This window comes from Phycomyces blakesleeanus (assembly GCF_001638985.1).
Source record: "Phycomyces blakesleeanus NRRL 1555(-) unplaced genomic scaffold PHYBLscaffold_23, whole genome shotgun sequence".
Classification (NCBI taxonomy): domain Eukaryota; kingdom Fungi; phylum Mucoromycota; class Mucoromycetes; order Mucorales; family Phycomycetaceae; genus Phycomyces; species Phycomyces blakesleeanus.
The window spans coordinates 388,480-403,650 of NW_017265156.1; the positions used below are offsets into that span (position 1 = coordinate 388,480).

The 15,171-nt window shown below is 34.9% G+C and overlaps 7 protein-coding genes across 7 annotated transcripts; 3 read left to right on the top strand and 4 right to left on the bottom strand.

Annotated features, from left to right (window-relative positions):
- Positions 1-72: 72 nt before the first annotated feature.
- Positions 73-1,639, top strand: PHYBLDRAFT_136038 (hypothetical protein; the record flags this gene model as incomplete). Its single annotated transcript, XM_018429761.1, has 5 exons — positions 73-394; positions 518-670; positions 788-885; positions 1,071-1,253; positions 1,346-1,639. The coding sequence occupies 5 exons, from the start codon at positions 76-78 to the stop codon at positions 1,370-1,372; spliced, it is 780 nt and encodes a 259-aa protein (XP_018286966.1). The 3' UTR covers positions 1,373-1,639.
- A 590-nt stretch (positions 1,640-2,229) lies between these two features.
- Positions 2,230-4,305, top strand: PHYBLDRAFT_97119 (hypothetical protein; the record flags this gene model as incomplete). The annotated part of the gene is made up of 4 exons (XM_018444000.1): positions 2,230-2,432; positions 2,559-2,983; positions 3,074-3,903; positions 4,003-4,305. Coding segments are annotated over 4 exons (1,761 nt in total), but the record flags the coding sequence as incomplete, so codon positions are not given.
- A 1,703-nt stretch (positions 4,306-6,008) lies between these two features.
- PHYBLDRAFT_183019 (hypothetical protein) lies at positions 6,009-6,664 on the bottom strand (the record flags this gene model as incomplete). Its single annotated transcript, XM_018438710.1, has 3 exons — positions 6,595-6,664; positions 6,266-6,524; positions 6,009-6,208 (listed from the first exon to the last, which is right to left on the bottom strand). The coding sequence occupies exons 2-3, from the start codon at positions 6,315-6,317 to the stop codon at positions 6,009-6,011; spliced, it is 252 nt and encodes an 83-aa protein (XP_018286968.1). The 5' UTR covers positions 6,318-6,524; positions 6,595-6,664.
- A 1,662-nt stretch (positions 6,665-8,326) lies between these two features.
- PHYBLDRAFT_172770 (hypothetical protein) lies at positions 8,327-9,440 on the bottom strand (the record flags this gene model as incomplete). Its single annotated transcript, XM_018436871.1, has 3 exons — positions 8,327-8,478; positions 8,564-9,180; positions 9,313-9,440. The coding sequence occupies 3 exons, from the start codon at positions 9,438-9,440 to the stop codon at positions 8,327-8,329; spliced, it is 897 nt and encodes a 298-aa protein (XP_018286969.1).
- Positions 9,441-9,944: 504 nt separating this feature from the next.
- Positions 9,945-10,952, bottom strand: PHYBLDRAFT_136044 (hypothetical protein). The gene has a single exon (XM_018429762.1). It carries the CDS (start codon positions 10,862-10,864, stop codon positions 10,487-10,489), a length of 378 nt encoding a protein of 125 aa, XP_018286970.1. The 5' UTR covers positions 10,865-10,952; the 3' UTR covers positions 9,945-10,486.
- A 745-nt stretch (positions 10,953-11,697) lies between these two features.
- PHYBLDRAFT_56099 (hypothetical protein) lies at positions 11,698-12,370 on the top strand. Its single transcript, XM_018440208.1, has one exon. It carries the CDS (start codon positions 11,761-11,763, stop codon positions 12,154-12,156), a length of 396 nt encoding a protein of 131 aa, XP_018286971.1. The 5' UTR covers positions 11,698-11,760; the 3' UTR covers positions 12,157-12,370.
- Positions 12,371-13,406: 1,036 nt separating this feature from the next.
- On the bottom strand, positions 13,407-14,314 carry PHYBLDRAFT_39809 (hypothetical protein). Its single transcript, XM_018440134.1, has one exon. It carries the CDS (start codon positions 14,287-14,289, stop codon positions 13,879-13,881), a length of 411 nt encoding a protein of 136 aa, XP_018286972.1. The 5' UTR covers positions 14,290-14,314; the 3' UTR covers positions 13,407-13,878.
- Between the last annotated feature and the right edge of the window lie 857 nt (positions 14,315-15,171).

A 15,171-nucleotide genomic window follows, 5' to 3' on the forward strand; every position in this document is an offset into this window, starting at 1 on the left:
GTTGGTCTAACTAAATAAATAATATATATATATATATATATATATAAATCAACAACTTGTATATATTACAATAGTATGCTCGAAGCCAGACTCAACCAAGCTCGTCTTCTCAAGTCTCTTCTCGAGGCCATCAAGGAATTGGTCACCGAATGCAATTTCGACTGTAACGACACTGGAATTTCTCTCCAGGCCATGGACAACTCTCACGTTGCCCTTGTGTCAATGTTGCTCCGTTGCGATGGTTTTGATCCCTACCGTTGTGATCGCAACATTCCCCTTGGCATCAACTTGGTCAATCTCAGCAAGATTCTCAAGTGTGCTCGCAATGACGACACCCTTACCCTTAAGGCTGATGATGGTGGTGATGTCTTGAGCATGGTTTTTGAGAGCAAGGGTAAATATATACATGCATACATATTTGGCTGGATAAATTTACACGAATTATCATTATCGCTGATGGGAAAGAAAAAAGGAAGCTTACATTGACAAAATTCATATATTATTATTACTTATATAGATAGCGAGAAAATCAGTGAATACGATCTTAGATTGATGGATATTGACAGTGAGCACCTCGGTATTCCCGAGACTACCTACGATGCCGTTGTCCACATGTCATCTGCCAAGTTCTCCGAAATCTGTCGTGAAATGCAGGTTCTTAGTGATTCAGGTACACACAATACACAATACACAATAAGTGCTTTAAAGTATTATTATTATGCTGTACTATATTAGATATGCATTTACAACTGGGTTAACTAATGTCTCTATATATTGTAAATTGTAGTTACTGTTGAGTGCACTAAGGAAGGCATCAAGTTCTCTGGTGATGGTGAGGTTGGTAAGGGTGGTATTACCCTTAAGGCCAGCAGCTCTGTCGATAGTGTAAGTTGTGGGATTCATTTCTTCATTTCTTCATCTTGTATATTTTCAATTATGTGATGATATATTATATTATCTTGCGTGAAGAAAAAGGAATATCTTGTTTGAGCAACTGTGTGATTGTGTGGGATGTTTAGGTGATAATGGATATTTGCTTATTCTTTCCTTTATCTGGTTCTGTCATTTAGGATGATGATTCTACTGTCATTGAACTCCAGCAGACTGTCTGCATGACATTTGCCCTCAAATATCTTGTCAACTTCACAAAGGCAACCCCACTTTCTCCCCGTGTCAGCCTCAACTTGTCTGCTGAGGTTCCTCTTTTGGTTGAGTACAAGCTTGATAACCTTGGCCACGTTAGATACTACTTGGTAAGATTAAATAATAATAACTAACTGTATATATAATGTGTATAAATTCATATCACTCATAATTATAATATCTTATTATATTTTGTTTACAGGCACCCAAGATCGGTGAGGATAACTAAAAAAAAAAGATGATATATATATAATATGCCATTATTTTGTTCCTCTCCATCTTCTTCTTTCTCGCTTTTGTGTACGTATTTCATCGCAGTCTATGGCACCTCTATTTTTTTACAGCTTGTTATTTCTCTCAAATCCCTTAACCCTTTTTTTGCTTTTTTTTTATAAAAAAAATATGTCATTTTTTCTACTTTATTCTTCCTTTTTTATACTATTCTTCCATCAATCTCATTATTGCGCTATAATAAAGTTGTGTTCTTCTAGCACTCAATTCTCATTTAATTCTTTCATACTACAATTCAATTCAATTTTGAAACAAAAGATTGAAGATATACATATAAAAAATAAATCCCCTCTGCTTCACCTCACTTCAGATTGAAACATTTTAATTTTAAAGTCTTATAAGCAGTCACATATTCATCTGAAGTACCCATTTATGGGTATACAGACATACATGTATATATAATAAAAAAAATATGTGAATCTCTCTCTCTTTAACACCCCCCCACTCTCCCACTCCCCACTCTCCCCTTCCCAAAAAAGGAACAATAAGCTTACAATGAGCGGGTTTGTCAACAGCCTGCTTTACAGCTTCACTAACATCCTGTCCATTGGACCTGAGCAACCTCGCGATGACGCTGTTGAAGAAGGCTCATGTGGAAAGACATCTGGATCATGCTGTCAATCCAACAATGACGATTCCACACAGACCTCGGGAGGATCCTGCTGCAAGTCTGGGCCATCCGCCGAAGGATCCTGCAAACCAGCCACCGTTGAAGAACCTGTCAAGAGCTGTCAAAGCAGCCCTGAGGGATGTGCTTGTGGATCCCAACAGCCTACTGAGATCGAGTCCCTCAAGATCTTCTATTCAGGTCTGACAGGCACTGCCAAGGGATTTGCCACACAATTGGAGGACCAAATCAAGGCTGTTTCTGAAGCTGTCAAGGTTAAGCAAATCCAGGTGTTGGATATTACCGATTATGACAACGAGGATTTGTTGACAGAAACCTCTGTTTGTGTATTTGTTCTTTCTTCTTACAATATCGAAGGACCTTTGGACTGGTAAGTTTTGCAAAAGTAAATAATAATAGATAAAGAAAAAAGGAAAAAGAAAAAAGGAACTAATCAAATGTTTTACTATGATCACTATTATTGATGATATTGTTATTTCATAACAATATAAATTAGGTTTACTAAATGGTTACGTGATATTCGTTATGATTTCCGTGTGGACCGTATTGCATTAAACAAACTGCGTTATGCTGTGTGTGGTCTTGGGGACTCTGCCTATGGTGATGAATTCAATGTTGCTTCCCAAGACATTGACAAGTGGCTTGGTCAATTGGGCGCTACTCGCATTTACCCTCTTGGTGCATGCGATAAGAATGCTGACCAAAAGACCCAGTTTGAGACATGGGCCCACCAGTTCGTTTCCGAACTTCAGGACAGCCATTCTCTCGAATACGCTCCTACAAACATTGAATATGATTCCGAAGGGGAGGAAGCCGAAGAAGCCGAGGGCGAGGATGGCAGTCCCGGATCCGGAGATGAGATGGTTGATTTGGAAGATATGGGTAATATGGCTGCTAAGCTCAAGGCTGCCAAGCAAGACCGTGCTGATGAAGAGGAGGCATCCAAAGACCTCAATGTCAAGGCTCGCCCCAAACGTCAGATTGGCGATCCTGCCAAGGTTCGCAGCAGAGCTCTCAATGACCAGCCCAAGGAAGTGCGCGAGATGGTTTCTCCTATGCTTCACAAGAGTTTGACCAAGCAGGGCTACAAGATTGTCGGCTCCCACTCGGGTGTAAAGATCTGCAGATGGACCAAATCTGCTCTCCGTGGTCGTGGCTTCTGCTACAAGCACGCCTTTTACGGTATCCAGAGTCATCTTTGCATGGAGACCACACCTTCTTTGGCATGTGCTAACAAGTGCGTATTCTGCTGGCGTCATCACACCAACCCCGTCGGTACCGTCTGGCGTTGGAAGGTGGATGATCCCAAGTTTATTTTGGATGGTGCAATGGAAAACCACTACAAGATGATCAAACAGCTTAAGGGTGTTCCAGGTGTCAAGGCCGAAAGATTCCAGGAAGCCAAGACCATTCGTCACTGTGCCCTGTCCTTAGTCGGTGAACCCATCTTCTATCCTCATATCAATGAATTCGTGACCATGCTTCATGAACGTAACATTTCTTCGTTCCTTGTCACCAATGCACAGTTCCCCGAAGCAATCACAAATATGGTTCCTATCACTCAGCTCTATGTGAGTGTCGATGCAGGTACCAAAGAAAGTCTAAAGAAGATCGACCGCCCTCTCTTTAGAGATTTCTGGGAGCGTTTCTTGGGTAGTCTGGAATCATTGGCTGAAAAGGGACAGCGTACAGTCTATCGCCTCACACTCGTCAAGGATCACAACACAGAAGAAATTGATAACTATGTGGATCTTATTCGTCGTGGAAAGCCTTCGTTTATTGAAGTCAAGGGTGTAACATATTGTGGATACAGTGGAGCCAGTAATCTTACCATGGCCAATGTAAGTTTTTTTTTTTTTTTACAAATATTTAATGATTTTGCTGAATAACATTTATTTCTTTTTTGTTGTTGATGTATGGTGTATGATGTATGTATTTAGGTACCATACCATGTTGAAGTTGTTGATTTCTGTAAAAAGGTTATTGCAAAACTTGGTTCAGGATATGAGATTTCTTGTGAACATGCTCACTCGTGCTCTATTCTGATTGCCTCGACCGACTTTAAGGTGAATGGTGAATGGCATACCCACATTGATTATGAGAGATTCTTTGCTCTGGTCAAGAGCGGGCAGCCTTTCACTAGTTTGGATTACATGGCAAAGACCCCAGATTGGGCCATCTTTGGTACTGACGAAGCTGGTTTTGACCCAGAAGAAACTCGATTCTATCGTAAAAACCGAAAAGAAGTTGTTCCCCCTGTTCTTTAAACGCAATTCAATACCAATAAATATCATAATAATCATTTGAAGCCAAATTTATCTATCAATTATAGAGACAGAAAGAGAGACTATGTGTGTTTATTTTAATATTATAAGAATCAGAATGTAATATAGTGCAAATCAAGTTAAGTAATTTTCTTTTAGAAAACATTTCAGTATTCAAATTCAAAACTCTGCCATTTTTTCAAAATATTAAAAAAAAAACGAATTAGTCAAAACCAAAACCAAAACAAAAACGAGCAAACTTAGGGAGAGAACTGTTGCTACCAAAAGATCTTTTTTCTATAAAAATATTACCATCATCATTTTATGTTCTTTCTCTCTAAAGTTTAAAATTTGATAAAATAACTTTATTTTTCTGTAAGTAGAATCACCGATGCAACATTTACTGTATATTTCAATGAAATGCCAAGTCATTGTTGTTGTAGAATTTAAATTACCTTTGTCAATTAATCGAGCTTGCTCATAAGAAATTTGACATTGGTCTCGCGTAAACTGGAGGTGTAGTTAGACTGCTTTCTTTGGCTATATCCTTAACAGAAGCCCCGATATTTAATTTATACTGCATAGCATTGGATAGGTGGCTTGTCGGTGTCATTTACATCTTCGACAGAAGGATAAAAGTCAGTCTCTTCAGTGGTTTTCATTTGCCAATTTATTTCATTTTTATTCATATATGGCTACCATTAGTATCTAAAGTACTTACAAAGAGAAAGATTAAGAGAGTATATTTCGTTTTGCACCATAATCCCCAAACATTCGATAGCAATCAATCGTATTTTCTTTAAAAATCACCTTGATACCTTCAACTATTGCTACAACTCCATTTCAATAAAACTCAATCTTGAATTCAAAATTATGCCACCTACTGCATTGTGATAATTCAGATAATATACATTTATACTTTTTGCTTTTTGCTTTCTTTTTTTTGCTTTTTTACTTATTACTTTATATCACTTTGAAATAATTTTGGGTCTCTTTTGTGTCTACTTGTACAAGCAAAAGAAAAACAAATATCTTTGTACACTTGAATAAAAAGCGCACAGACCAGTTTAGAGTAACCTACGAATCGCCGTTATAGAAACTTGTACTCCACTTTAAGAATTATTGCTATACCGATTAAAACTAAACCATTCGTTACTCTTTTTACTTCTTTACTTCTTTGCTTCACTTTACTTTGCAAAGATATTTTGCACAAATGTTTTAGTTAAATTTTATAAGCTTCTACTACTGTCATAGAATAGTTACACAATCCTACTAAAAAAGAGTATACAGCTATGTCACTGCTCTGACGTGGGAGGCAAAAAACACCCCTGGCAAAAAAAAGCGCAGTCCCAAACTTTAGTCGCAGACTGCGGGTATATCAAAATAAAGCCCATTCAACCGACACGGTTTTCTTCTCTTTAGCTTTTTTTATACTCTGGAGACGGGTACCCCCTGATTGCCTGTAGTTGAGTTTGACGCGCTACCTATGGGTCGATTGGGAGACATTCTTTTTCCATTCTGTGCAGGAAAAAGCGGAAGTGCGTCGTCTCTAGCTTCTTGGTTAATTCTTAGAGGCGCAGATCAACATTGTTCTGAATTGTGAATTTAATTGTATAATTTCTGAAACAATGGCGACGAGCAATGTTTAAAAAAAGCTGCCGCCGAGTTAGCATCATGAAAGTTTATTGAGTGGAGGACGGGGAGGAAGTGGAGTTTACTGCCGACTCTTCATGAAATCCTTGTTCGAAGCTCTCTGGAACTGACGGTGTTGCTTGGTAGTCGAACACGCTGGACCCTGCTACTTTGTGGTAGGTTTCTCTGGTACGTTCGCAGGCCCTTCTCAGTGATGAGATAGGGTAGTTGGGATGAACCCGGTTGTTGTCTTACGCCACGGATTAACACCATTCCCACACCTCCTTCGCTACCAAGTCAGGTTTACGTCCTGAGGGAGATTGAGCCGCGTAATGCGGGGACAAAGAACTTGGTGTCATGCTTTTTATTTTTTTACATTAGTAAAAAAACATTAAGTGAAATCATATAAAATAAAATAGCTTCTTTATGTATATCCTTAATAAATAAATAAAATATTTTTTAAACTGTTGTTGACTAATAAAAAAATACGCGTTCAAACTTTTTTTTTACTTGATTGAAGAGGTTAATGTTGTAATTAGGAAGTCTCATTAATAAGAAAAATTAATCTAGTTAAATAAATCTGAAGATTAATATAAAATAATATAATATGGGTATTCTTATCGTTGTGTTGATTACCGTGTTTGATTTTATGGGTCGTTTTTATCTATAAAGTTCATTAAGAAAACTCAAAATAATTTTTGAGAATAGCAATGGCGTGAAACTTATAACTGAATTTGGCTAATCTGCATGGAGATTGTAAAGGAGATGCATTGGAATGAGAGAGATGGAAAGGTATAAAAAATGCGTGTCTGAAAGAAAGACAGAAAAGTCGTGGCGAGGTGTATACACAAGTAAACGTGCTCATTGTATTTACACAGACTGTGCACAAAAAAATCGATTTGGGTGTATTTAAGAAGTAAGCATCATTACCTACAAGTCTTTTTATATTACAGGCTTTAAAGATAATTTGACAGACATAAAGTATAAAGTACCAATATGTAGATGTCATAAAATAGCCACGTTTTCATATTGGATTGCATAGAGCAGAGTAGAGTGTTGGTATATACCGGTTATTACAGCTGATTCATTGATATTGTTGATTTGTATGCTGGTTTTTTTGTTTTGTTTAGGTCCTGGTGCTCAAAAGATACTCTGCTTTTGCTATTTTAATATTTTTAATTTTCTTTAAACGTCCACCAGAATTTATCTACTTTCTTACCTAATTTTAAAGAGATTGAGAAAGATATTTTCTATCAAGAAAGGAAAACTACTAATCTTGATTGATAGATAAAACTCCCTGTGAATCTTGTTATATTCGAACTATCTGACAAAAGTCATTTCTGATAGTGTTTCAACCTGTTTAAAAATCCTCTAATTTCGGTAATAATTCCTGAAAATCGCACTATATATCATCATTATACACACTATTAAAAAGAAAAAAAGATACTCTGCACATGGCTTACATTTGGTCTCTATACTTTAAAAGCAAGTTCATTAATTGCTCTTACACAGATAAATCCCAATGTAATTATGTTTCCAATTAAGATGAACAATAAAGACAAGTAAAAACTTAACTATTGATTGAATCTCTGACTCTCGCACATATTGTAGTCAATGGTAATTGTGCACCCAATTGAAATAAACAGCAGAGAAGTAGCTAAATTAGGGATAAAATGGCACACCATATAGCAATTGAATCTACACAAGAGAACTTTTGGCTATCACGACGGTTATGTAAATTTGAAATGTTTTAGTATTTTTAGACAAACGGGTAGTGCAAATAGGTAGTGAATAATTAAATTGGTAACAGTTTGTGGCCTTGGTATTTCTAATTTCTATATCCCACTCTTCATTAAAATAATAATAATTTTTTTTGGGGGAGGGGTATTCAGTTGACGGATATTGAATTAACCGTCACAGATCATTCTTCCGGATCTAAAACAAGAGAAGTTCTGCATAGTGCAGTGTACCTTGATTAAGATTTGATGCATTTATGTCAAGTTGCAAAGGCCTTTCCTCATAATTATTATATATAAATATATACATACATTTATCCAAGCATTATGGTTCCTTTCCATACTTTTATTTTATAAATATAAAGTCTATTTTTTATTGTATTGTATTGTATTGTATTGTATTTTATTTTATATTATAAATGTAAGTAAATGTGTATGTTAAAGGTCGTTAATGGTGTGCAAAAAAGAAAGAAAGAAGAGGTAATAAAACTAGTGAGTAATTGTTTGAATCAATCAGCCAATCTATAGTTAAATAATAATGATAATGATAAGAATGGAATATACAGGAAAAGATATAAGAAACTTTTCGACCTCTTTTTTTGTTGTTGTTTGTTTTGTGTGTGTATCAAATCTTAGAGACCCATGCTGAATACAGTCAGAGGCTTTCTGGGCAAGACCATCATGATGCCATCAACAATAAGGTAACGAGTGGCAAACATGGCAACAAATGCGGTGCTGTAGAGTGCCACGCGATACATTGGACCAAGTTTCAATAAAACTTTTACTGTATACACAAGTAAATAAATAAAGAAGAATTGGTTAATTTGGTATTTTGTGTATATATATATAGATTGGAATAATATACTTACATGGAGGAGGAGTGAATAGATAGTTGAGGTTGAGTCCAGATCTGAGTGCACAAAAGTGGAGGAGAGGAGAGTGGAAGAATCCGTAGATTGAGAATGAGAGCAAGGCCATGCTGGGTGTACTAGGCAACACAAGATAACGACCACTGTAGATCATGTAGAAAGGTGCGACCAAAATAAGAATATGTTCGGCAAAAAAGTTAAATGTTTCTCCAACAAGCTTGTGGTCTCTCAGGTCAGGGAACATGAGTGCAGCAAGACCTCCCCATTGGGTGTGGAGGTAGACGTTGAATAGCAGCTGAGGAATAGCGGATCGTTTGTCGGGCCAGGCCATGACAAGGATCAGAAGGAGGGCACTGACATGGCAAGGCTGGAGCATAAAGAGCACATTCTTGCGCTTGATTTTGTGGGACAGGGTCAGACCCAGAGAGGCAACAAGAGAAGTAAGTAAGAGCTTTTCTGTCAAGGTAGCTGGACCAAGAGGCACAAAGGTGGCCAGAAGGGTCTGGATCCAAGTACCCGAACGAAGGATGGTGCGTTCGAGGAAATAGAATGAGGAGCAAGCAAAGGCTGTTGAGAGGCAGAGGATTTCGATAGCATGTTGACGAGGAGGAATGTACCTTTTTTTTTTTTTGTAAAAATAATAATTTTGGGTTAGAATTGAAGCCCAATAAAAAAAAAAGTAAAATAAGAATAACAAAAAAAAATTTGATAAATTAAATAGTAAATAAATAAATAAAATTGTAAATTACCAGGATCCTTTTGTGGATTGGGTCCAGTCAGTATCAAGAGGTAGTTCTCCTGCTACCCAGCGAACCCATCTTTCAACAGTGTTGATAACTGGGTCGCATGTGTTGCGAAGTATGCTGATGATGGCCATTGAATGAATAATATAAATAATAGATAAGATATACTTCCTTTTATCTATCTAACTATCTAATTATCTATTTCTGTAGGTGAATATAGATAGATAGATATTGACAGGAAGGAGAAAGCAGAAAGAAGGAAAGGAAAGAAGAAAAAGAGAGAGATTTGTTCACATCAATCAAGGTACAATTTCACTTTCTCTCGCTCTATCATTTGTAAAGAATGAAACTTGTGACTTTCAAATAAGAAACATATGTTGAGAATAGAGTATTTTGATTGGACATAATTATTTCCCCGATTTGCTGGATTTTTATTTTTGGATGTGTAAAAAGTAAGAATATGTTAAAAGTAAAAATGGTTGCTTGTCAATTCAAGTGAATCGAATTAAATGTATATATAAAGATGATCGAAATTAATCCATAGAATACAAGAATCAAATGAACCGAATATTGGGATATAAATCCACCACTGATTATTATTAAATTACAATTTACAAAATATGTTATTCTTTTATTGTAATGATAATGATAAAGACAGGTTGTACTAGACCTTTATTTCAATTCAACCTTTTCTTACAAGATAATAATAAATACAATTTGGGCAAAATTTACATCAAGTATAAAGTAGGTATAGAATCAAAAAAAAATTGGTTCTTTAATCATTTGAAATCAATATGGGAAAATGGTCTGTACATGGATATTAAACTAACATAATATAAAAAAAATTGAAATAAAGTGACAATCATGTTGAGTGGATCAAAAGATTTTTTTTTAAAAAAAAAATTGTATAAATGATATATATATGTGGTGTTGAATTGATTATTATTCTTGAAAATAAACAAAGCAAAAAAAAAATTCAAAATTGTATTATCATCTTATAGAATATATCTCTTTATCTCTCTCTTCTCCAATCACATTTACTCTTTTTAAAGCTTCAGTTCAAAATATATAAAAGTTTATATATATATATATATATATATGCATTTTTTTTGTTTTGTTTTTGAATGGGAATTATTTTTTGATTTTTTGGTTTGCTTTTGATTTTTCTCTGTTTTGGTGTTTACTTGGAGGAGGTGTACTTGGTGACGGCCTTGGTACCCTCAGAGACGGCGTGCTTGGCCAACTCTCCGGGGAGGATGAGACGGACGGCGGTCTGGATCTCGCGGGAGGAGATGGTGGAACGCTTGTTGTAGGAGGCGAGCTTGGAGGCTTCGGTGGCAATGCGCTCAAAGATATCGTTGACAAAGGAGTTCAAGATGGACATGGCCTTGTTGGAGATACCGGTATCGGGGTGGACCTGCTTGAGGACCTTGTAGACGTAGGAGGAGTAGGTCTCCTTGCGGGTGACTCTCTTCTTCTTTCCATCGGCCTTGACCTTCTTCTCAACAACCTTGGCGGGGGCCTTTCCGGCAACGGGCTTATCAGTCTTGGGGGCCATTTTTATGATATATGATTATTTTTATAAAAAAAAATAAAAAAATGTGAATGTAAAGTTTTCTGGTGAAAGAGAAAAAAAAGGAAGTGAAATTCTTGGCGACGCCCCTGTCTCTTTATATACCAGACACGCACATACAATATAATTTTTATTATAATATATTCTACACTCACACACACACAAACACACACACACACATTTCTTACAGACACACACTTTCATCACCCTCACTGCTTCACTCCCTCTTTTTTTTTTTTTTTACTAAATTTAACAAAAAAATTGTGACCGTACATTTGCTATTTTTTTCTCTTTTTTTTTTTCTCTTCTATCTGAGTTTATTTTTATTAGACTGTGGTTAAGTTATATTGTGGCGCGACAAAAGGATAAAAAAAAAAGCAAAAAAAAATATTATGTATATAATAAACATAATACTAAAAATATGATAATCCCATTGACGTGTTAACACGAAAGTAACACGTTTTCACGCCGAATGAGACCAAACTGCATCAATTATATTATAACCAGTTTTTTTTGTTTGTAAAAAAAAAAAATTATAATAATAATGATAATTCATATAGAAGAAATCCATTAAATTTTTTTTGAGCGAAAAAAAAAAATAAAAAATAAAAAAAAAGCAGAGACGAATTCGCGTTTTTTTTTTTTTTTTTTTTGGTTTTTTTTTTCTTGATTTTTTTTTTATTATTATTTTTAGTGTACAGCTAAAATGAAAGTTAAGGGTCGGGGTCTTAAAAGAATACCTTGAATGCATGTATATATTTTTTTATTATATCCCAAACCTATAAAACCCACCTATTCAATTCTGATCCGTCGCCCGGATTTTTTTTGCTTCTACTCTCTCTCTCTCTTTAAACTTTTTTTTATATAATATAATATCAAATATGTCTGGAGGAAAATCTGGAGGAAAATCTGCTGCTGGTGCCAAGTCCCAGACCCGTTCTGCTAAGGCTGGTCTCCAGTTCCCCGTCGGTCGTATCCACCGTCTCTTGCGTCGTGGAAACTACGCCCAGCGTGTTGGTGCCGGTGCTCCCGTCTACCTCGCTGCTGTCCTCGAGTACCTCGCTGCCGAAATCCTCGAGTTGGCCGGTAACGCTGCCCGCGACAACAAGAAGTCTCGTATCATCCCCCGTCACTTGCAGTTGGCCATCCGTAACGATGAGGAATTGAACAAGTTGCTCGGTCACGTCACCATTGCCCAGGGTGGTGTCCTCCCCAACATCCACGCCACCTTGTTGCCCACCAAGACCAAGAAGGCCGGTGCTTCCCAGGAAGTTTAAATATGTTTTTATATATATATATCTAACGACAGAAAAGGGATTTTAAAAAAAGGAGTGGAAAGAAAGAAGAAAGAAAGAAAGAAAGAAAAGAAAGAATACGAAATATCACGGAAACGAATATACGAAAACAAAAATAATAATAATAATAATATCAAAAAAAAAAAACCACATACAAAACAAATTTGTTTTTCATTACCCCCCCCCCCCCCCCCCCTTCAAGGATAAGAAAAAAAAAGGAACAAATCCATCTTTTTTTTTTTTTAATGTTTATATATATACAATTTTTATATAATTTTTATAATTGTTTATTTTTTCAGTGTCGAATTTTTGTTTATTTATTTTTTTAATTTTTGTTACTATTATTTCTCTTAATGCTTTATATATATATATATATATATATATATAATACAAGTATTCAATTGACACAAGAATATGAAGAGGAAGAGGAAGAAGAAAAGCGACATTTTATCATCATCATCATTAATATTTTATTCAATCATAAAAACTCAAAATTCAATTAATCAACTATATCTATGTTTTTGTCTCTTTGAATATTCAAAATTTATCAGTAGAAACTTTTTGTCATAAAAAAGTATATATATATATATATATATATATTGAGATTGTATTTTGTCCATAAACAGTATCTGCATATTTAGTGTAGATAACAATTATGTTTTATGTATTTTTTATTTTATTTTATTGGATAAAGAGGTAGTAGTTTATAGGTAATTCATTGATCGTGTCCGAAGAATTTATAAAAATAATAATAAAAATCTAAATTCAATTTCATTTGACAAGTAATTAGATAGATAAATAAATAAATATCCATATTTTTATGTGTTTAAATATATTGACCAATAGGAAACGAGTTTCCGAGTTAGTGATACAAGAAATTAGTCTCACTCTGTTGTGTAAAACCAAAACAGCAAGATTTGTGATCGACTTGCCAAATGTGGCTAATTATCTTTTTGTTTATTTGTTTTTTTTTAGTTTAATTTTTTTTATATATACACACACATATGCGTTTATAAAAAAAAAAAAGCTCAAGTTTTACAAAACACAAGCACAAACACAAAAAGATTTCTTTAAAAACAAAAAAACAAGGTTTAAATATGTCGGTGTTTTAAATGTTGTGCATGGTTATTATTATTTTTTAACATTTTATCATTGAATAGATATATAAAATATATATATATATAAAAACAAGCAAATGATATTAATAGTAAAAACTGTACATATATTTTTAATATTTTATATACAAAATTTTCTCTAAAAAAAAATTTATAACAAAAAGAAAACAAAAAGGTATTGGGCGCGTAACAGATTATATACAATATATACATAATTTGTTATTTTCTTATTCTTTGTTTCATTTTTTTTAATGAATGATATGTATTTGGATGATGAGGATTTGTTGCAAGGTAACAACATAATAGTAGTAATAGTAGTAGTAGTAGTATAGTATTTGAGTGCGAGTGCGAGTGTGAGTGTAAGTGTGAGTGAGTGTTTTGTAGGTGTAAGTGTGAGTGCGAGTAAATAAGTAAGAGTTAAGAGAAAATATGTGTATATGTATATATATATATAAAATGATTCAAGATAGAAGAGAAAAGAAGTGTAAATAATAATGATAATAAAATATTTTATGTGTGTATATTATATATATATATGTATAAATGTATTCTTCTTTTTCTTCTTCTTCAATTTTTTCTTCTTCTTTCCTTAAGAACGTTCACCACGGAGACGACGGGCCAACTGGATATCCTTGGGCTGGATGGTGACGCGCTTGGCATGGATGGCAGCCAAGTTGGTGTCTTCGAAGAGAGAGACGAGGTAGGCCTCGGAAGCCTCCTGAAGGGCACCGATGGCAGAGGACTGGAAACGCAAGTCGGTCTTGAAGTCCTGGGCAATTTCACGGACGAGACGCTGGAAAGGCAACTTGCGGATCAAGAGCTCGGTAGACTTCTGGTAACGACGGATCTCACGGAGAGCAACGGTACCGGGTCTGTAACGATGGGGCTTCTTGACACCACCGGTGGAGGGGGCAGACTTGCGGGCAGCCTTGGTGGCCAACTGCTTACGGGGGGCCTTGCCACCAGTAGACTTGCGAGCGGTTTGCTTAGTACGGGCCATTGTAGATATTAACTTTTTTTTTGATAAAGCAAAGAAAGAAGAAGAAGAAGAAAACGCAAGTTGAGTCGCAAAAGAGCTTCACTTTTATATCCAATTTTTTTTTGTGAGACACACCTATATAAATATGGTCAATTCTCCAAATATGGTAGGGACTTACTATGAAAATTTTATCATCAATTTTTTTTGTATCTTTTTCTTTTTCTCATTTCGTGTATGTGTGTGTGTATATGTGTGTGTATTGTTTTTTTTTATTTAAATTACAAAAAAAAAACACGCTGAGTTGGCGCGTATAGATTTTTTTTAAAAAAATTGTTACTGTAAATTTGAATATCACGAAATCCACACGAGACACGCTCAAGAAGAGAAAATACCATTATTCTGTTCAAAAATCCCTTTACAAAATCTTTACAAAATATGTACAAAGAATGTTCAGACACACACTTCTTTATGTATATACATATCTTTATACATTCGTGTGATTTTCTTTTGATCTGACTTGAACTCTATTCTACCATATCACTCATAGTATACTCAATCCAATCCAATTGATGTGAATTGATTCGATTCGATTCTATTCGATTCGATTTGAATTGAATTGAATTGAATTGAATTGAATTTATTGTATATATTGATTTATACTTTTATGACGATAACTTAATGTGGTAATTGTCATGGTCACATTAATAAATTCGAGTACCTCTTCTTCCTTTTTAGCCATTGTTACATTTTTATTTTTATTTTACAATTCTTTTACTACTTAAACATAATAGGCTGCTTAATATGCATATGCATCTATAAATCTATACATTTGTTGTTCTATAGTATAACCAGGAATATTTTGTGAACAATTCAATATCAAGTAAAACTAAAAAAAATGTAAGA

Bases quoted from the DNA above. Each gene is read 5' to 3' on its own strand.
- PHYBLDRAFT_56099 (XM_018440208.1), top strand. From the start codon at position 11,761: ATGTCTGGAGGAAAATCTGGAGGAAAATCTGCTGCTGGTGCCAAGTCC.
- PHYBLDRAFT_39809 (XM_018440134.1), bottom strand. From the start codon at position 14,289: ATGGCCCGTACTAAGCAAACCGCTCGCAAGTCTACTGGTGGCAAGGCC.
- PHYBLDRAFT_136044 (XM_018429762.1), bottom strand. From the start codon at position 10,864: ATGGCCCCCAAGACTGATAAGCCCGTTGCCGGAAAGGCCCCCGCCAAG.